The sequence below is a fragment of the Xenopus laevis genome, chromosome 1L (genome assembly GCF_017654675.1).
Source record: "Xenopus laevis strain J_2021 chromosome 1L, Xenopus_laevis_v10.1, whole genome shotgun sequence".
Taxonomy (NCBI): Eukaryota; Metazoa; Chordata; class Amphibia; order Anura; family Pipidae; genus Xenopus; species Xenopus laevis.
The window spans coordinates 121,101,160-121,124,332 of NC_054371.1; the positions used below are offsets into that span (position 1 = coordinate 121,101,160).

General features: G+C 38.0%; 1 protein-coding gene across 1 annotated transcript; it reads left to right on the forward strand.

Annotated features, from left to right (window-relative positions):
- Positions 1 to 3,367: 3,367 nt before the first annotated feature.
- Positions 3,368 to 18,631, forward strand: b3gnt3.2.L (UDP-GlcNAc:betaGal beta-1,3-N-acetylglucosaminyltransferase 3, gene 2 L homeolog; the record flags this gene model as incomplete). The annotated part of the gene is given in 2 exon segments (NM_001095748.1): positions 3,368 to 3,429; positions 15,772 to 18,631. A coding segment is annotated over 1 exon segment (1,158 nt). The 3' UTR covers positions 16,937 to 18,631.
- Between the last annotated feature and the right edge of the window lie 4,542 nt (positions 18,632 to 23,173).

The following is a 23,173-nucleotide window of genomic DNA, read 5'->3' on the forward strand; positions in this document are numbered from 1 at the left end:
AAATCAAATGGGTTGTCGGTTTATTACAATCCCAACCAACCACTGAACCTAAACTTTTAAAAATTCACTGTAGATGGGTATCTGGATAACACCGTACTATTCTTATGCCTTAGAAATGGGCCACTGTCTGTTCCTATTACAGCTACAACTTGTATAACCTTCCACTGGCAATTTTCAGCTTGTTGTTTTTCTAAAATTATCCAGTTACCTTTGTCTAACTGATTCTTTTTTGACTTTCTGATTAAACATAAGACAGCGTTTTCTATATGCTGATCCTTGTTGATGGAGCTACCAATTCACCTATCCCTTTAAATGCTAATATTAAAGCTGATAAATAATTAAAGCTGATAAATCATTTTCTTTGTACTTGTAGTTTACCTGTAATTTAGCATCAAATGAACTACCCAAAGTATTTCTAGTAAGACCTTCCTCCTTGTTAGCTATTATGAACTGTTCTATCGCGACTTCATTCATTTTTTCCTTTCCTTAAACAGCAACCATTTCTTCCAAGCTCTGTGATATATATGTCACATTTTCTTGGAAACTGAGCCCTTTATCAGTTGCATGGCGCTTGTATCCCCTGACTGTGCAACTGTAGTGGAAATGCATACAATGTCACAGTGAAAAAACATGTAAGATCAAACCTGGACAATAAGTCTGCAAGTACTGTATATTCTTAAAGGTTTGGTTCACCTTTAAGTTAAATTTTAATATGTTATAGAATGGTCAATTCTAAGCAACTTTTCAATTGGTCTTCATTTATTTTCTATTGTTTTTGAATTATCCTCTTCTTCTTCTTCTGACTCTTCCCAGCTTTTAAATGGGGGCCACTGACCCCCATCTAAAAAACACATGCTCCATAAGGCTACAAATATATTGCTTTTGCTACTTTTAATTTCTGAGCTTTCTATTCAGGTCCTCTCCTGTTCATATTCCAGTTTTGAATTTAAATCAATGCATGGTTGCTAAGGAAACCTGGATCCTAGCAACCAGATTGAAATTGAAATTGAAAACTGGAGAGCTGCTGAATTAAAAGCTAAATAACTCAACAACCACCAATGATAAAAAATGAAAACCAAAAACACTACTATCGTTCGCACTACTATAGTTCATATTAACAAGCTGCTGTGTAGCAATAGCAGAAATTGAACAAAGGTTATATGGCACAGGTTATATAAACAATAGTTTTTCTGAAGCAAACACATCAGTTTTACCAGTGCAGTACAACACTACATTATATTTATATTGGCTCCCCTGGCCATTTCTCCACGCAGGCCGTTATTGCCACCGGCAATAGGTGGCAACCCTCGGCACATAGCCTAAGGTGGGCAGATGCAATTTTAAATAAATGTGTAGGGGTTTACCCCACTTGGATCTGCCCACGTTGCGTTGGTAAATGACTTTGTTCTACAGTGAAGAGGGTGCAGACCCTCTATACCCTTGAAACAAATCAGATTCCAGCAGCACAATCGAGAAAAACCAGAACCACAACAGATAATCTTCAAAATATTCATCAGGAGTTTAGTTGATGACATTGTGGACAGGTCACTGTTGAATGGGGGCAATGACAATGCATTCAGGCAGCAGTTTATCCGGTTTTCTGTCCTCTGAAATTCTGGACTGGCAGGTTTTAACTGGAGAGTGCCTATAAACACTGGATGATACAAATTCATGTATAATACCCCAAATGCACATGACAGGCTAAATACAGTGCTGAATGCATGTAAAATATCTACAGGAAACATGGAAAGATAAATACAATGCCAAAATCCAGTACAAGACACACAGAGTGCCCAATTCACATGTAATGCCCTGCTCTGAACATGCACACTGATTCAGACAAATTCAGACACAGGCTTTCCCAGTCTCATGTATTTAATGCAGCATCTATACATTTAGGTTCTGCTGCACTGCCATGACCATGTGTGAAGTAGATAGAAAACCCAACTACAAAATTGCCACAAAACTTTGGGCTAAACATTTTCACAATGAAACACAGTGACAAAATCCCCTAGACCCCACAATGTATTTTGTATGAAAAGACTCTAATATATCTATATGCAGTATATACCCATATAGTAAAAACTATGTATACTGTATATATAATAGAGGGCTTAGACACACTCTTCTCAAATGAGAAAACTGTTGCACAATATAGAAAAATGCTGATGCACACTAGGATCTTAAAAAGTAAGCACTTATTTATTAGATAAATGTTTCAGTTCCCACTAGGGATCTTTATAGATATATATATATATATATATATATATATAACTTGCATAAGTAGTACTATGTGCTATGGCTCCTTATTTATATATATATATATATATATATATATATACTGTATATATATATATATATATATATATATATATATATATATATACACTATATATATATATATACAATATATATATATATATATATATATATATATATATATATATATATATATATATATATATATGTGGCCATACAACGGGCAGATAAACAATGCAGGCGGGTTCTCATCTGTTCTATGTTCCAGTGTGAGTGCTGCTCCTTCTCGGGCTGTTCAGTTTCTCCCTCCCCTCAGCTTTTTCCATCCCACAAATTGGTACTGAGTAAGGAAAAGGCAATAAGAGCCCTGGCCTCGCCCCTCTTAAAGGTCACTGGCCAAACCCACTTTCTCAGCTTCTTTTCCATCCCATAATCTTGTTCACTGCCCCTTTCCTTTCATGTGGGACATTTCTTGATTTACTTGTCAGTATTACCTGGTAGCGGTTACCTGAGCAAGGTGAGTGTTGCTTTGTTTCCAACCTGCTCTTCTAGGAGAACTGCTTTGGCCATAGCTTCAGGGGGAAGGAAATCCCGAGGGGGTTGGCCAAACACATTCTTGGAACTATGACATGGAGCTAAATTAATTTAACTATAGCAACAGCCTTGTTATTAGCTAAGCTAAGGAATGACCCAAAGGCAAGTTGGTTCTCCAAGGGGAGGCTTAACCCAAACAAGTCGGACAACCACTGCCCTATACGTTTTAAACTGGGGATGGATGAATGGGGGAATGAAGAAAATGTGGGGTAGATAAAAAGTAAGGCAGTCACTGATAATGTTATGAGTATGCAAGTTGATTGTTTCAGGGACAATGATCATACAGGTAGATGGACCACAACAAAGGCATGGGGAGACATGTAAAAGGTAATATTTATCTCCTTGAAGCTTTGTTCCATAGAAGAACTTGAAGGGGTGGGGCCAGTGCAGGGAGTTTGTGGGATAGCCAGCTCCCATATACATAGACAAAGCTGGAGAGGGGTGGGAACTGCACAGGCTGAGAAGAAGAGACACTTACACTGGAACAGCCGGACAGATCAGCACCTGTCTGCACCGCTTGTGGAGCCACAGAACACACCTGCCTGCCCTACACTGGATATCTGAGTAACTTTCCAAGTAAATATATATATATTACATTTAAACATATATTTATAACTTTTACTTCACTTCATTTTACTAGAATTCAGGCAATCAGAATGTGGAAATACTGAGAATGGAACTGCAATTATGGATTCCTTGATAATTAACCATCCAAAATGATTTGTAGCTGTGTAGGTTTTTATGTCTCGTAATACTTGGTATTGGTTATTGGGGATGCCTTCAGTCTGCTTTAATAATAGTCTAGTTATAATAATAACTTTATAAAACCTTCTGATTCTGAGAATGAAACGTTCTCTCCTGGTCAATGCAGTGTAGAATCTGAAGGTATAGATGCAACATTATGGAAATTACATAGGGAACGGTGTGCCTGAATCTGTCTGAATCCGTGTGCTTGTGCTCAGAGTGGGGAATTACACTTGAATTGTTTGTCCTGTCATGTGTACTGGTGGTATTATACAGGATTTGGGCACTGTATTTAACCTGCCATGTTCCCTGTCTATAATAAACATGAATGTAATATTGTGCCCTTTGGTTATTTGATGGGAATTTGGCAATGTATTTGTTATTATGGACTTAATTACTTTATTTATCCACCCCAATAGCACTACTTTTTGGATTGATAGTTAGGAGGAAAAATTCTTTCCCAAGGGCAGTGGTATAACTATATGGGCGGCTGGGCCCCACAGCAAATTAAATTTTGTGCCCCAAAACATAAGGAAGTGGTAAGTCAAACCTATTCTATCTGGTTATATTGAAACTGTTCACTAATTAGGGCATCACTGGCCCCTCTACACTTCTGAGTCCCCCTGCAACCACAGGGTCTGTCTCCCCAAGGGCATTGTACAGTAACTTCATTAACTATTTTTTGAACAGTAGCTTGAAAAATAAGACGCCTTTGCGAAATAAACAGAAATAATATATTAAAATATAAAATAAGCATTTAGTAATTTAGGGGTTTTAGTTTAAGCACCTGTTTTAAAACAATAACCCTCCTGCTTTGCTGAAAAGAGGAAGGAGGTAAAAGAAAAATATATTTGTTTAGAGGACGACATCTGTATATTGTACTTGCAGCTTTGTGACAAATCTGTAATACCATTCCGTCTAGTAATGCTACATTAATTGAAGCATTTCTTTTTAAAATTTCCCTGCAGTTGTTTTTGCTTTTGTTTGAGATGATTACATTTAGCAACCCACAGAAAAGCAAGAAACTGGGTAAGGGTGTCACATAGTATATATAAATTAAACACTGTAGTGTGGGGCTTAAGCCACAGCATTCCCCTACTATGCTATGGAAGTTCTGTATTAGCAATAGGCAAGATTACCTTTGTAATTTGTTTATGTTTACAGTATGCAGTCTGCTTTCCTAAAGAAGTTTAAAAAAAGTAAGGTTGGATATTTGGAGGAGAAAAAAAACTTTTTAAGGGCACCTGTCGTCTGCCTACAAAATGCCCAAAAATCCCCTGCAATATACGATACTGAGAATTATCCTACTAAAACCCCCAAACCTTTGTATGCGTTTTTGGGCCATTGCGTGATTTGAATGTTATTGCAAAGACAAATACCAGTATTGTCTACGGCGGGGTATTTTCTGGCGTTTTGTAGCAATGACAAAATACAGACACCATGTGTAATTGCCATTTAAGAAGAAAAAACTAATTTGGACTGACTGCACTTGGGACTTGTAACAAGCTTCAGTAGGTGTAACTTATTTGTATGGGGTAAGTCACATGGACTATAAAATATATTACACAATCTTTAGTTAGAGCACATCAGAACGTTAGCTGTAGTTCAGGTGACCTACATCATTAACATGATTGGAGAAATTTGAGACAGGTTAAGCAAGCTGAACACAAATCTTTTGCTTTAACTTCCAATCAAAAGAAAATCAGTTGGGCGGAGTGGAAAAGAGGAAAACAGTTAGGCCAGTGACCAGGGGCGATTCTAGGTATTTTACCACCTGAGGCAGCTTACTGCTGAGGCCCCCCCACTCACCTTTTTAGTTATGGGGGGGTCAACGACACTAGTGAAGAGATGCGCATTTGCGCACTCTGCGCTAGAGGAGCCTGATTTCTTGGTTTGAAAACCAGAAATCTGTCTCTTTCGCCATCCCTTGCAACCTGTGGCTCAGTAGTTCCACCACTGCTGCAGAAATCCCCCATTGCTACTAATTCTATTTAGAGTCAGGGCACACGCTCAGATTTGGGGAGATTAGTCGCCCGGTGACAAAGCTCCTCTTCTTCGGGGCGCCTAATCTCCCCAAACTGCCTCCCACCAGCTAGAATGTAAATCAACGTCAGGATGTCACTCGGAGGGCCTCACAAGGAAAATTTGGGCGAAAACGAAGTGCTCCAAGCGTCATCCTGTCGGCGATTTAGATTCTAGCCGGCAGGAAGCAGTTTGGGGAGATTAGTAGCCCCAAAGAAGAGGAGATTTGTCGATGTGCGAATTTATCTCCCCGAATCTGAGTGCATGCCCTGACCCTTAATAAGAAACACCTTGGGTAAAGCTACGTGTCACACGCTGCTCTCAAACAGCCTTTGTGTTATATTTAGGGCAGCCGAGGATGAGTAGAGTATAACAGTGCTTTATTAGCAGAGTCATGCATGCATTACATAACAGTAAGCTTTCACTTACTTTTAAGCTACCAGGAAGTATGCACAGTATGTCTGAGTTGTGGCAGCCCATTAAATCCAAACAATATGCTTTTTCCCCAGGCTGGTCATCCTTTAGGAAGAAAATGCACTGACCCAGAAAAAACCAATAGAGCAATTTTACATACTTTTCCCAGGCACATCATATTGTATTTCTGTAATTTAAAAGTTCAGCCAGAGCTGTTACCGTTTCTATATAGTAAAAAAATTAATCTGCCCATAGGCAGGCCAATAAAAGCTGCCTACTCACCCCCTACAAACTTGCTCTGTAGCTTACTGGACTGTGTAAGGGGCCCTCGTAGGGCCATCGGTTATTTCAACTGCAGTATGTAATTGTTTTTGCTGTATAATCAAGATTTACATGTGTAATGTGGATGAGCCTGTTAACCACTGGAGACCCTGTTACGTCAGATTGATGATATTCTGTTGCAGTATATACTGGCTATACAATAGACTTTTTCTGTTTTGTTTCTTGTAAGATTGTTTTTGTTTTATGTATTACTGTTGTGCTAACATGGGTTTCCTGCGACTGAATATTAATACACAATGTCCTACCCACAAAAACAATTTCCTTCCCACAAAATTTTTTAACTTTAGCAGTATGTGGAAGTAAAAACCAGCACCAGGGGTACATTCACAAACCTATGAGTGTGATTTTCAGCTTACATCAGTTTATGCTGACAAATATATGCTTTTAACATAATAAGAATAACTGTTATTCTAGCAATTTATTTTAGCAATTTACAAATGATACTCCAAATTCACAAATGTGCCACAGGATTAAAGGGTAAATAATAATATTAACAGCAAAGCATGCAAACCCATATTCACAGCAGGGAAGTTACATGTAAAAACTTCAGCATTTGTTGCATTGTGTGTAGGCAGACTGGGTGCCATTGTTGGTTGCTATGGGTTACTGTACCCAGGACTGCCATCAGAAATCACAGGGCCCCATACGACAAAATTTCCTGGGCCCCCTGGGCTGCGGCCACCGCAAGCCCCGCCCACAGGTCCACCCTCCCCACCCCACAGGTCCGCCCCCCCACCACACAGTAAAAAAACAAAACAAATATTGGTGGCTAGGGTTCCCACATAAAAAAACATTTGTGGCCAGGGCCCCCCATTAAAAAATATTGGTGGCTAGGACCCACATGAGAAAAAAAAATTGGTGGCCAAAATTGGTGGCCAGGGCCCCCCCACATTATAAGAAAATTGGTGGCCAGGGCCCCTTAAACGTCCATGCCTTCCCGAAGTCAGCAGCTCTCAGAAAGACGGGGGGCTCGGCTAATCAAGTAAGTGTGGCGTGACCGGGCCTCCCTTACCCTCGGGGGCCCCCTACAACTCTCCCCCCTGTCCCCCCCCTGATGGCTGCCCTGACTGTACCTGGCCAAGTTTTGGGTGGCAGAAGAGAGAGGTCAAATATGGATGTTGTCTTTATCTGTTTTTAGATGTCTTAATCAATATAAGTGATGGATGCATTTACAAAGTTTACCCAGCTAGTGCTAAATCAGCAGGTATGGCAGTGTTGTGGTAGTTATTACTGGGCTAACGATATTAAAGTGAACCTAGTAATAAATATGGCTTTGCCGTTCTGACACCATCCCTGCTGAGTATTCTTGTTTTTTTTTCATTACTAGTCAGCCCTTGTGTGCCACAAATAAGTGCTAAGAAATAGAGAGAATGGATGCTCAGCATTGCTTTTTTTCTGCTGTCAGTGTGTGCTAGTTCTTCCTACAGACCAGTGCTGCTGAATCTAATCCTTGCCTGTTATCTTTAGACGTGCCTGATTCACTGTTAGCAAGTGTACATAAAGAATAGGGTGCAAGACTGGGTGGGAACATTCACAATTGGCTTTCCCTGGGGTTTTGCATGACAGTTTTGTTCACTGTGTCTTTAGTTCCTCTCTGATAGTACTGCAGAGGTCTCCAGAGACAGGCTGCATTTGTCTTGTGCTCACTGCTCCCTTTCCATGGACTTCTAAATAAGAGGTAAGCCTATGGTACCTATGAGCCACTAGCTAATTATTGTATTCCCCTTTCTTGTTTTGCATTCAACAAAACAGATGCTTACAGTATAGTGTTTTGTGCTGTGTCACATTTTGCTTGAGGATTGAAGGTCTTCCACTGGCAATATTTCTTCCAACAAATGGTAGTGGTGGTAGATGTGACTGTCAGACCTGCTGTAAATGTTTTTGACCTGCAACAAATTGCTGTTATAAACTTTGAAGAAATCTGAACTGCAGAACCAATTATGAAAGGTGCTCTAGATAAATTATTTCCTATGGTGTCGGGATCCAAGTGTGAACCTTCATTTACATAGATTGCTCAAACCAATGTCATATGAACCACATAGACAGCAAATTTGAGTAACTGGAAGTTTGATTCACTGATCTCACTGTGCCCTTTGGGTCTGTTTCCTTTGGTGTGTTTTTTGCACTTTGCACTGAATTTATAAATGACCCCTACTGCCTCCTGTAGAGACAATATGCACTTATAGCGATAATGACACAATTGCTCTACTACTCTAAGATAGGGTTGCCACCTTTTCTGGAAAAAAATACTGACCTTACTATATATTTATCTTTTTTCCTTATTAATAACATTGGGATCAACCATCAGTTTTACCGGACAGGTGCAACCCTACTCTAAGAGCTCTTTTTCTCTTTTCTTTTCTGCTCTTTCTTCTGTGGCCCACTCTGGAGTATTTATTTTATTCTTTTGTTTATTTTCTCTCCTACTTTCTCTTTCCTTACTTCTTTCTTCAGCCCGTTTATCTCATTCATTTGCTTTTCTCTCTGTTTCCTTTCTCTTCTAATACCGCCTTTCTTTCTCTCCTGTTTAAACAGTGACGCCATAAGGCAAAGGCTGTCAAATGTCCCTAAATTGCAATGCATATGCCACTTGGCCCATCAATTTACTCAGAAGCCAGCTTTTAGGCTTGCACATGTGTACAGTTTTACCTAGTGCCAACATGAATGAGCCAAACTAATGGCTTCACAGGAATGGGAGCTGAAGGAGGGAAATTTTTACTCCCATCCCTCCTGTGAGTTCAGTACCGTACAGGCTGAAGTGTATAAATGTAGTTATATTTTCAGGCTAATGTATCATTTACAGTCACAGCAGACGGAAACAGTGGCAGGAGAAATCAGATAAGAGAGAGATTTAGTTGCCATGTTTACTTTGCCACTGAAAAGCTATACCCCACCCTGTTATAAGCAAGAAGAATGTATAGATTGTTGTATTTGTTTAGAGACTTTGAAGTTTTCTACTGTGCATTCAGGGGGCAAGGTAAAAATTCAAAGTCTGGATATTGTTAAAAAAAAAGTTTTGTCATTGCTATTGTAAAAAAAAACGCTAATCATAAAAACAAACAGCATTACAGTGAAGGAATGTAGCTTGGGTGCAGTCAATTTGTTCAGAGCTCCCTTATCTAAGCATCAGCCTTTGAGCTGCTCTTCGTTTGGGGTTTTCAGTGGGCTGGTAATTAGTTATGTCAGCTACTTAGTTGGAACCAGAAGAGCCAGGAAGTACTAAAGTGTAACTGGCACCATATTCAGAGGAATAATGCTGCTCTGTCACTATGGAGTTTACCCTTTTGCCCCATATAATTAATCTGAATAGCTGTTCCTCTTCTGTATAGTAATTCTGTAGAAAATTATATCATCCCCTCCTTCTAGCTCTTATAATGGCTGTAGTTAAAAGAGAACTAAACATTTTTATAATATATATTCAGTATAATTTGAGTTGGTCCCTAAGCTCAGTTAAGTGACAGCAGCACAGAGCATGTGTAGTGAATCACTAGAAAAGAAGATTGGGAGCTACTGGGGCATATTTGGAGGCACAGATCTTTACTGCTAAATGGATGCAGTTGCCTTGGGCTGGTATAGATGCCCAAAACATAATGTACAACATTTCTGCCCAAAACATAATGTACAACATTTCTGCCCTACTTCTTTAGTTTTAATTCTCCTTTCAGCATGCCAGATCACATAACATTCTTTGCACAGGAATTCTGAAACATTTGGTCAGTGGCCAGCCCTCTCTATACAAATATATCTAACACCTTCGCAACCCTTCCTGTGAGTTCACAAAAGAACTTTAGTTGTAATCACTTTTTTGTTAACTGAATACTCTACTATATAAGAAAAACAGACATTTGAGATTATACATATGAATGCCCATGCAGCTGGCCTTTTTGTTAGGGCAATGTCCAAGTTTGGTCATATTTTCCAGCAAATGAAAGGCAAGTACAAATATGAATAATTCTTTTTTACCAGCTACCCCTACACTGGAAGCACTGACATATAAATTGTATATGTCAAGCAGGAGTTTGATCCTTGACTAGCAAACACACATTAGTATAAACCAATACCGTTTTCTTTATATGCATTGGACTTTGGATCTCAAACTAAATGCCAGCCATTGAAACAACAAGGAGCATGTAATATTCATGTTTAATCATATAGACCGAAGGCAAGGTTTAACAACTGCTGTGACAAAAATGCATAAAAAGAATGGTTGACATAACACTATAAGATTAGACAAGAACAGAATCCAAACACCCATTACCAAATAAACTGGTAAGTACCCACAATGCACTAGGGGGCAGTTTTATCAAGGGTCGAATTTCGAAGTACAAAAAACTTTGAAATTCAACCATCAACTTAAAAACGATTCGACGATTTTAGCGATCGATCAAAGGATTTTTATTCGATGTGTAAAGACTTTGAAAAATGTAGAAGGTCCCCATAGGCTAACATAGCACTTCGGCAGGTTTAATTTGGCGAAGTATTGAAGTCAAAGTTTTTTTAAAGAGACAGTACTTAGATTATCGAATTATCGAATATTCAAACGATTTTTAGTTCGAATTGAAGTCGAAATAAATTCGAAGTCGTAGTATCCTATTTGATGGTCGAAGTATCCAAAAATTACTTTGAATTTCGAATTTTTTTACTTCGAACATTCCATCGAATTCACTTCGACCAAGTAAATCTGCCCCTAGGTGTGTGGGTGGGCAGGACAGTTGCAAAATGGCACTCATGGCTTTGGGGATGTGATGTCACTCCCCTACTTGTGGAAGACAAGATCGTGCATCTGGCTTCTTCCCAAAATCCAGAGAAAAGTAGGCAATAGGACTGGAGTGAATAACTGAGAAGGGAGTGAAACTTGCAACCAGTTTCCATGGAACAGGTAGTTGAGGAGGCAATTGTCAACCATTAACCATTTGGTTAAGCATCCAGTTTTCATGGAACGGATAGTTGAGGAAGCAATTGTCAAGCCTGTCCATTTGATAAAGCAACCAGTTTCCTTGGAACAAAGTCGGGATTGTGTAACCAACTAAAAATTGTATGATTTTTCTATTATTATAATTATTTTATTGTTTTATTGGTACATGTGTTGGCCTGTAAGGCTAATGGCACCTGGCTTGTTTTCCTGATCCACTGCCTTCCGCCCCTGTATGTGAACATTGTGTGGGGAACAGAAGGCAGTGAATCTCCTTTTCTTCACCGGTGTATATACAGTATGTGCCAGTGGAGAAAACAACCCATGTGCTATTAGCCTAAGGGTGAGGCCATATGAGCAGATTCAGGGAGATTAGTCGCCCCATCCACAAATCTCATCTTCTTCGCCCTGCCCTCCGCCGGCTAAAATGAAAATCGCCTGCGGCAATGCACACGTGGAGCTTTGTTTTCCGAAGTCGCCCAAAGCTTCCTTGTGAGGCAACTTTGGAGGCCAGGGGGAAGGCAGTTCGGGGAGATTGTCGCCCCGAAGAAGAGGAGGAGATTTGTCACTGGGGCGACTAATCTCCCCGAATCTGCTTGTGTGGCCAGACCCTAAGGGTGTATGTTTAGTAGCTGTCCTTTCCTTATTTACATTTGCATTTTTTCTGGCCTGTTTTGCTTTGATCTGTATAGCCAGGTGCGTTTTAAAGCTCCATTCACCATGAAGTAGTCACCTTGTTAAATTCAAAACGTTCCCATATGTTATCCCTAAAGAATCTATACACTCTTAACAATAAAAATAAAGGTCTATAAAAAATGAATGAATTAAACTAGCAGTAAATGCTTACATGGCAAATGTCATAGAGACCTATGGTGAAAGGAGAAGATCATATTTACTTTCAATATATTATGGTTAAGCAGCTTTTTAGTGGGTCTTCATTATTTATTTTGGATTGTATCTGAATTATTAGCCTTCCTATTTAGACTCTTCCAGCCTGCAACTGAAAATGGTGTCTGGTTGTGGCTGTTAGGAACCAGACAAGTGATGGGGTTTCAGGTTCATTCTTCCTGATTTCAAGCCTAAGAAAACCCATAAAAACCAATAGCAAATTGTCTTAAATTGAATTGAAATTGATGTTTGCTATCTGACCCATGCTCAAAGTTCATTTGAAGGTGAACAGCTTTTAAAGTGCAGTTCTGTGACCTAGGAAGGTGTGCGGTTCATACAAGTACAATTCAATGTTAAATATAGAAAATGTTTTTTTTGCAACCATGTAGTATTTACCATGACCCCAGCTTTCAAGAATTGAACACATTTATAGAGTTCAACCTAAGTTCTTGACCTAAGTGTCATCTGTGTCTCCAAAGCACTAATGTGTTCTTATGCTCTGATATATATACAGCATTATAGTGATGTTGCCAAAAGCAAAATGAAATACGCAACTGCCTTTGCATCATTGCTGTAAACAATAAAGGGCAGGTTTTTTTTTATTTCTTTCCTGTATAGTTTTGCCATTGTATAAGAGCCTTTTCTTGTCTTGCCTAATTCAGGATAGAACCATTCTACTGTAAGGCTGACGGAACAAGTCTATATTGTATAGAGCCACTGAGTCAGAGGTAACCAGGCATTGAACCATAAGTGAAGGAAACATTTCTTCTGAAATTTCAAGTTGCAGAATGTTATTTGTGGGTGGTGATGGTTTTAAATGCTCTTTATAAATATAGTTATTATATGCTGAAACTTTATTCAGTCACTTAATTAAGAGTGATTGCTAGGGTTGCCACCCTTTCTAGAAAAAATGCCAGCCTTCCTGTATAATCTCTCTGCCCTATTGATAACATTAGGCTCATTCATCATTTTTACCATATGGGCTGGTATAATACCGGCCAGGTGGCAACTCTAGCTATGGCACACGGGCCTGCATGATATCTGTCCTACCCAAAGTTGACAGATCTCTCAAACAGACATTTTCTTTTTTTCAACATTAATATTTCTGCATGTAAAATGTTTTAGAATGTGGCAATATAAGTGTTAGTAAAGGGAGAGGTATTTTTTGACATTTGTCACTGTTGTTTACAAACCTGTGCAACAAATTTTCCTGTGTGCCATTACCCTTATATTATTTTATGTTACGTTTTAAAAATGGATCTGGCACACAAGCCATTGAAACAATTTTATCACAGTCACTAAAGGGAACTTTGCAGCTGTAACATGACTGATTTAGGAGCTATCTACAGGTTCCAGAATGGCTATACAGTGTGGTTTATGGCACAGGGAGTGTAGATTTTAAATGTACTACACCATAATAAAAAAATATTTTCTATATACTGTATAATTGTGTCCTAACTGTACAAGTTCAGCTTATGTTCTCTATTGATAATAGCTGGAAAATTGAACTTACAGTCAGATCCAGCCTTTCTATCCTCCAGCCTTCCCAATTCCACACAGGCTGATGCTGTGCCTTTCAGTGGAGCAAAAGCAAGGAGCACATGGCAGTGGATTCACTTTTCTCAGCCTATGTACAAAACACAGGCAGAGAAAAGTCTGTGATTCACTCCATGTACCCCATGCCTTATCCTTCATCTCTCAAGTTGCTATACATATTAATGGCTGCTTAATTGACCATTCCAGATCAGTTTTGATCGAGGATCACCATATTTCTGACCACTCACCGAAGAAAAAAATATTCAATTATAAATAACATGGCAATGTGGAGAACTCACCTGGCCAACGTACTTATGCTTATATATAACAAAGCAACCAAGGGTTGTACTATACTTTAAAGCACTCAAGTGTGTCCACCTTCATGGTAGGTTGATTAGTAATGTCAAAATACAACAGAATAACGTAAGCTATGGAAATGTCAGTCAATGTTAAAAACACAGATTTTCTGAAAGCATTTGACTTTTTAAAAAAAAAGTTACAAAAAGCCAATGTCACTTTAACTGTGATTGTTCAGCAGGGCAATGAAGTTCTGCTAAACTGTTAGCTGCTTCCAGGACTTATTCAACATTCATATTATATTCAAGTATTCTTATTCCTGTAAGAAGCTCTTGTATGCAGGTAAGAATGCCACCTTTACCTGCAGTCAAACAACACTAAAGTCACTGTTTGCTTACTTTATCTAATGAAAGATAAGATTTAAAATTGGAACTTGGTGTGCCGGAGTGCTTGTAGAAACACTTCTATTCATGTGCCCTAATTAATGATAGTGGTGAAAATAGTCATGTTTGAGGCTCGTAGTTGTCTTTGTACAAACAGGTAGTTCCGTGGTTCCCTGCTTGGTTTGTATGGAGGTAATTGTACATTTTCTTTGCATAGTTATTATCCTACCTAGATGTACTGCAAACATATTGCATAGGAGTGGTATGTTGTAGCATGTCTCAAGGTTACTCATGCACCTCAGTGAGAGTTTAACATTCCAAGAGACAGGATATCAGGAGAGTCCTCATGCCAATTAAGTCAGAAAATGATTTGGAGCAAACTTTTTTACAAAAAAAAAGGCTAATATACCCATCACAGTTACCTGCTTCTTCAAAAAGTATGGATAAATGCCATTTTCTATGCTAAAATCCAGCTGGTTAACAGTTCTTCTCTTTCTGCATCATTTGAAATCCTGGCAGGGAAGGAGGGACTAAAACACTGGTGTTACAAATTGTAACAACTTCTCCACAGTTTACAGACAGCATGCAGGAACTACATAACCCACAAGGCATTGCACTATTATGTTCCGTTCCTTATTGAAATCACGTGTGCAGGGAATTGTGGGGTTTGGAGGATACAGGCTAAGGACAGATGGCTGTTGATACAAAGTAACAGTAGTCAGTCAGCTCAGCAAAGTAGTCAGACAGATCAGCAGAAGAACTGTCAGAAACCATTAAAAATCATGAAAAGTCTACATATTTTTTCAATTGATGTATATTGCAAAGTTGCTTGAAATTATGTTTACTTTCAAAAAGCTTAAGTTATGTTTTTGTGGAGTTCCCCTTTAAGTTCGGTAGAGAGTCCATTGTCCAATATCCATATTTAATCAGCAAGCTAAATAGATTTGTCATAACTAGGAATTTTCTTCAGTGTTACATCACTTACATGTCAGCCAAGAAGGTGTTGAAAAAGTAGTCTGCATTTTTGATTTGGTTAAAAGAGATAATCAGCTATGTATGCATAAACCCCTCCTTGTTAAGATTTAAGATAAGGAGTAGTTATAGTTATACATAGCTTATCTGCAGACTAGTATTTTTTTTTTTACTACCAGCTATAATTGGCTTGGCAAAACAGGAATTTGTAAAAGTGAAAAGTGAAAGTGGTTTTAATATATTTTCCCTGTTTAGTGCAATAAGTAATAAAAAAAAATCTTTCTTAAATCTAAAAAATATGTTCAGCACAAGCCCTATTCATTGAACTCATATGCTTTTAGATCTTCTTTGGTCATACATTGATATTTACTTCCATTGTGATTTATTTTCTTCATTTTTTCTTTACAGTTTCAATATGAGGAGGACATTTATCAAAGCTGAGATCCTTGTATTGCTTGCTGTGGGAATCTTGTCCCTCCTTTTTATCCTTCGGGAAGATCAAAATGATCCAGTAGTCTTCGAAGAAATTGAGGAATCTTCACCTGACCATCTTACAGATATTGTTACCAAAGCACCCATTGTAAAACTAGAGTGGCATTCCAGGTGTAAGCCGAATGATTCTGTTAAAAGCATTAGTGGGTTCTCTGCTTTGCCACCTCATATAAAAGACTTCTTAAAATACAGGCACTGCAGAAGCTTCCCCCTAATTATTGACTCTCCCAATAAGTGTGGTGGCCCTTCTGCATCCAAAGGAGTTTTCTTGCTACTTGCAATTAAATCTTCCCCTGGTAACTATGAAAGAAGGGCTGTTATTCGACAAACTTGGGGAGCAGAAGAAACCTATGGAACTGCTAAGGTGAAGAGAATATTTATATCCGGGATTCCGAAGGTAGATAAGGAAGTAAAAAGGATGAATAAATTGCTGAAGATTGAAAGCCAGAAATTTGGTGACATCATACAATGGGATTTTCAAGACACTTTCTTTAACCTAACCCTAAAGCAGCTCCTATTTCATCAGTGGCTAGACGAAAACTGCCCAGGAGCCAACTTTATCTTCAATGGAGACGATGATGTCTTTGTGAACACCTTCAATGTAATTACTTATTTACAGGGATTTGGAGAGCATGGAGCAGATAAACATCTCTATGTTGGACAGTTGATAGCCAATGTAGGTCCCATCCGGGAGTCACAGAGCAAGTATTACGTACCAGTACAGGTTACCACTTCCAACTCCTACCCAATGTATTGTGGAGGTGGAGGAATTCTTATGTCTAGGTTTTCTTGCCTTTCAATATCTAATCAGTCCAAGAGCATACAACTTTTCCCAATTGATGATGTGTACCTTGGCATGTGCCTTGAAAAGGCAGGCTTAGTGCCAGCCTCCCACATGGGCATGAGGACAGTAGGGGTGAAGGTCCCTTCTGCCACATTGGATTCTTTTGATCCTTGTTATTATAGGGAGCTACTAATGGTACATCGTTTTGTGCCTTATGAGATGATAGTTATGTGGAATGCCATACAAGACTCCAAACTTGACTGTGGCCAAAGACATACTGTATACATTGGAGTATGATCAAAATTTTCCTTGTGACTTTCTGATCAAGGGTTTTGCATCTCTGACGTAAATGATTTACAAATCTAGCACTGCTGAAGGAATAAGAAAACATTTGCAATGGACCAAAATCAAAGATTAACTGAAGATCCTACTTCAGCACAAGAAATAGGTCATCAGCTTCCATGTGAGTGGCCAATTGTGCAAAGGTGGAGCTAAATGTTGCTGCCTTAAACAAATACATTGAGATATATTGTATTTGCAAGTTATCTGGGAATTCATGTGTGTTTTGACTCTATTTATTTTTACCCCTTCCTCCGGTGTTTTTTAGGCATAAGACTCTTTTTGTAAATTTAATATGTAACGTAAGTATTCAGTGTGAAAATGTGGGCATTTTAGCCTTATCTCTTGTTCTGCTCAGTTCAGAACCCCAATCAACCCAAACAATGCCACCTATAGTATGTTATACTTAATTCCTGTGTGGGAAAAATGCACAGGTACGACAATAAAAGATGTGGTTAAATAGTGTCAGGCTCATTTACAATACAGGGTGCAAAAGAAAGGCCACTATGGACTTTTGTACTACTTTTTAGTATTTTTCATCTCGCTGCAGAAAGCAGCAGACCCATTGGCATAGATGTTAGATGAGCTATTTCTGCTTTTGCACTTGTCAATGGACATTGTAAATGACCCCATATACTGTATTTTTTTAAGAGCTGGAACATATGGTGTCCAAAGCAACCCCCAAGGGTGAAGACACACACTTTTAAATATAAGGCTAAATTACACCAATATTTGGTTGCATTCTTTATTATATGTATTCTTTGGTCAAAAAACAAATGTGGGCAACTATACCAGAAAAGTCTAAAACCTTAGCAAATGTGCCTTCTTGTATGTTAAGTAATATTCACATTTTATAGGACACTGTTGGATCACGTTCTTTGCCAAGAATGTTATTTAAAAATGTGGACCTTCCAGTTGTTAGCAGCTGCTACAGGTTTAGCAGCAGGTGGAAGTTTACAGGCCGAATGACTTATTAGAAGACAGATGTACACTTGGCCCTTTAGTTGCTGGATAAAAGTTGGCCAAAGAATATATCATTGTACACCAGTAGATGTCAAACATGTTAACAGTAGATCACAGCAGATGAGCAGATTGTCCACCCTTATATTAAGACAGTGCTGGTGAAGATTTACTATGCCATGGGCAATTTATCTGTGGTTTCTATGTTTAAAAGCCTGCAATTTATAAAACATTGTCATACAAGCTGGTCTGTAGAGATCTTGAGCATACTGGGGCCACATCCAGCCCATAAGCATCCAGCTGAACAACCCTAGATAACCCTAATTTGGTACTTGCGGTTCAGCTTTTTAAAAATGACACTGCCTGTTATCTCCCCATGTAATGCAATGAGGTTATATTTTCTGCAGCACTTTAGGTGGTAGACTCTGATGCAATAACTTACTAACACTGACCTGCTGGGAATAATGGTAAAGTCAGTTAACTCTGCTGTCACCACAGGGATAGGCAGTTTCTATTAAAGCCAATGACAGGTGGCACTGATATTTTGGGTATTTTTCCCACAAAGGGAAATGACGCTTGGAAAAAAAATTCGGGTACAAACTCACCTTAAAGGCATTGAAAGAAGGAACCTGTACAAATATAAGGTCTGAGTATATTTTTGGAGTTTTTTTTTCTATTAAAGAGATACTGATTTAAAACAGACATTGTGTGCTATTTATGTTGTTCAAATATTTTATTGGATTTTTCACAATGGACAGCAAGAAGAAAACAACATAACAGCTATTATCATGCAGTCTCAAAAACATATTACAGGTAACACATACGTGTGCTAGTTCAGAATGAACAAAAACATGAATTGTATAAAAAAAAAAAAATGTTCAAATAGTAAACACATTTTCAATCGGTTAACCAATAGAATTATATTAAAGTAAATATATATAAAAAAGTAAATACATAAATAAATAATTCAGCGGATGATAAAGAAAGAGAAAACTATTGTTTTCAGGAAAAATTGGATTCCCAGATTGGCATATGTTCTACATACAGAGAAACCTAAAAATTTGATCCCTGTTTCTGAAATCTCAAACCACAAAGTAAACAGACCATGTAAGCTTGAATGACTCTCTAAACCTGTTGTCTTCTGATTTAACTTTCAGAGCTTCTTGCTAACTGAGTTGGTATAATATCTTTTATTGAAGGAGATTCCTTTTTTAACCAATAACTAAATAGTGCTTTCTTCGAAGCAGCAATTAATTATCAAAGTAATCAGTATCTTTGTTTCTTGGGAGATAGATTTTAGTTCAGGCTTCGAAAATAGCCTATTACTATCTAAGTGCAATAGAACAAAACAAGAGAATAATTTTATATTTATCTTTAATCTAGTGTTTAAATATCGAGTGACTTCTCTCCAAAAAAGACTACCCTTATGGCAAGACCATAGATAGTGGAACAAGGTCTGGTAGAATTATCTTTTATAAAGAGTTTCCCATAGCCGAGATGGACTGTTGGATTCTCCAACTTTCTGCCAGAATCAGGTTATTATAATCATGTATAGACTTCACCAAGTTGGAGGGGACACACAATGCTGTAAAAATTTGGACAATTTGGAGGAGACTTTTAATAACAGATATGAGTCTGACCCATAAACATTCCAGAGTTTTTTGTTTTTTTTTGAAAGAGTCAATTGTTATCTTGGTGGGGAATTCCACCAAGAGGGTAAGGTTGTTTTTATTATGGGAACATAATAAGAACAACCTTACCCTCTCCAGAGAGGGTAAGGTTGTTCTTATTATGGATCAAAGAAAGACCACTTTGACTTACTTTGAAAATATCTTTTGACACGCTCGTCTTATATTTAACTAAGATGTTATTTTGTTTTAATGGAATAGTTAAACCTATGTATTTTATCCGATTTTTTGGATATTTAAGTTGAAACTTTTTCAGCAGAGAGTTGGATAATGATCCATATAAGCTCATTATTTCTGATTTGTCAACATTGACTTTATACGCAGAAAATGACTGAAAGTCTTGAAGTAAGTCAAAAACAGTCTTAAAAGAATATTTTGGATTTTAAGCAACAAATCATCAGCATAGGCTAATACCTTGAGTTGCTTATTGTTAATGGTAATTCCACTAATTGACTTAGAGGAATCTAGAAATCGAATTAACGGTTCTAGCACAATATTCAATAATAGAGGCAATAAGGGGCAGCCATGCCTGGTCCTTTTGAATATATCAAATCGGGATGACATTGCCCCTTAAAGACCATTTGAGAAGTGGGACTTTTATAGAGATATTTGATATATTGGTAAAATGGACCCATAGTGCCAAATTTTACAAGGCAGACAAACAAGTGTTCCCAAGTAATATTATCAAATGCCTTCTCCACATCAATATTAATGATGGAGCTATGAATGTGATGTTTTTTGGCAAAAAATATTATGTGCATTATAGATCTAATATTTTTTTTACCCTGATCAGAGCTGGGCCAGACCAGTCAGGCGCCCTAGGCAACCTGGCTGGTCACTGCGCCAACTGAGAGCGCGAATTGATGCCCATGTGTGAATTGACGCTCACGTGCATCAATGTGTGCATGGAAGCACAAATCACCGAGGAGAGAGGTGACTGGACTAGGGGTCAAAGGGGGATAAGGTACGTGCCTGGCACCCCCAGCTTTGCGCCCAAGGCACGTTAGTACTCTGCCTACCCCTAGTTCTGGCCCTGCCCCATATCTATTTTAATGAAACCATTTTGGGCCATTAAAATCACTGAAGGGAGAATTAAAGAAAGCCCATTAGTTCGGATTTTTAGATAGTATCTTCTATCTTGATTTAGTAAGTAAAATTGGCCTATATGAGGAAGGAAAGTCTTTTTGAGATTTGAGAGTTCACTAGAGGGTAAGCTTTTTCCACAAAATAAAATTATTAAATACATTTGTGAGAAAGTGAAAAATTTAAATGAGTAAGTAAGCAAAGAAGTTATGCCTAATTTTGATCCAAGCTTTAAGATCATCCAAAGCTTTCTTATATCTTTGGTTGTTATCTATTGAAGGATATTGCTTTAATTTAAGATAAAGAATACTCACTTTTTACTTAACTCGAATAAATTCTTGTGCTCCTTTCTAAAGAAATGGGACTTGAATTAGGAAATCTCCCTTCTGACAACAGCCTTCCATGTTTCCCAAACTAAGGATGTGTTATTGAGGTGTTCTTTGTTATCATCCAGAAATAACTCCCATCTCTTATGCACCATGTTGATAAAATCTGAATTTTCCTTAAGTAAATGACCAGGTATATTTGGGGGCTGATAACTTAGAAACCTGGAGTGAGACTGGTGCATACTCAGAAATATCTATATTACCAATGTCTGATTCTATAATGCTATTAATTAGGTTATTAGAAGTTAATATACTGTATAATCTATTCTTGTTCCTACATTATGGGTAGATAAAATTTTTTAAATATTTCTCAGCAGGATGGAAGAGTCTCCATACAACATTAAGGTTAGTGTCTCTAAAGAAATCATGAAGAAGTTAAGATTTTCTGAAATGACCATTCAATTTGCAATCAGACCTATCTATGGAGCTGATATAAAACTCAATGTGTTGCAGGCTTATATTACAAGACTGGAGCTATTATATTTGGTGTTGGCTGGATATTTGGATTGGATACTGCAAGAGTTTAGCATGTGTGTGGTGGCAGAGTAAACACACATTGACATGCAAATAAAATATAAATAAAGAATACTGAAATCCAGGGTGTGTGAGCTTACACCTGGACTGACGCAATGGTTCAAGGTGCAGGCAAGTATGGAGCTGATTGCTGTGTAGGGTATCATCCTGTGTTTTCAGCAGGCAGAGTTTCTTGGGGTGCCACATGAGTGCTGCAACTGGCCATTTGGTAGCCCCTATTTGGATTGTCAACCTACATTGAGGCTCTGTTTGTCAGTGCACCTGGTTTTTATACAACCAAAACTTGCCTCCAAGCCTGGAATTCAAAAATTAGCACCTGCTTTTAAGCCACTGGGAGCAACATCCATGGATTGGAGAGCAACATGTTGCTCATGAGCTACTGGTTGGGGATCACTGCCCTAAAGAAAGGTCCACAGTTCAGCTCATCATGCCATTATGACCACAATAGATTGTGGTGCCTTGTTGGTTTTTTATTGTGTAAATAAAACTAAAAGCTTCCCCACCTGCAACTTGGTCTTGTTTATTGTAAGGGGAACCCATTTATTTTTGATGTATATGTGAAATATCAACAATGCAATATGCATATTTATTTTGGGTTGAACAAATACAATAGTTCATCAGGTTCAACCTCTCAAAGACTTGCATAAGAAGTATAAGGTATTTCTGTACATCGCAGTTATCTATGTAATGTGTACCTAGTGTTTTGACCTTTAACACTAAAAACACACAAATCAGGGTCTCCTCTTGATACAATTGAAACAGAGGGATTAAAACATTATATTAACCCTTAGTGGGTAAGATGACTCAAATGCGTAAAATACTAAAAAACACATATAAAAGCACCTCTTTAACGAATAGCAAAAGATAAAATCATCCCTATATATGGTATAATATACAAAATGGAACATCTAGGTGCTCAGTTGATCAGATTCAGTAAATAACCAATCTATTTACTAGACACAGAGCAATTAAGTACCTGGCAAATTTGCAGTCACATATGTGTAACCATCTGTCACCATGGTGTTGTATTCATAAGGCAATGCTCCAGTCAAACTAGCTTGCCTGGTTTCCTTTATTTTTTCAGCACCATTGTTTTCCCATTTTTATTAAATAGTAAACATTTATTAAGGGTGGAATTAAAAATTTTAATTTTCAAATGTTTTTTATGGCCAAAACTCTCAAATTCGAATTGTGAATTGTGTCCAAACTTGATTCGATTTTAATTCGAATTTCAAGATTTATCAAACCTTGCCCCTTTAAAAATTCTATTTTGACTATTCGCCACCTATAACCTGCCGAGTTCATGTATAAGTCAATGGGAGAGCTCCAGGGAACAGTTTGAAGATGTTACTAGCCTTCTTGACAGTAAAAAAATTTTCGGACAAAAAACTTGATTCGAGTTTAGTCAAATTCAATTCGAATATGATTTGAGTTTCCTGTTCGGTAATATTCATTCAAGTTTTAGATTTTTTTTATTGAATAACTCCGAATTTCGAGTACAGGTTTGAGATCTGTTATCCAGAATGCTCGGGACCCCGGGTTTT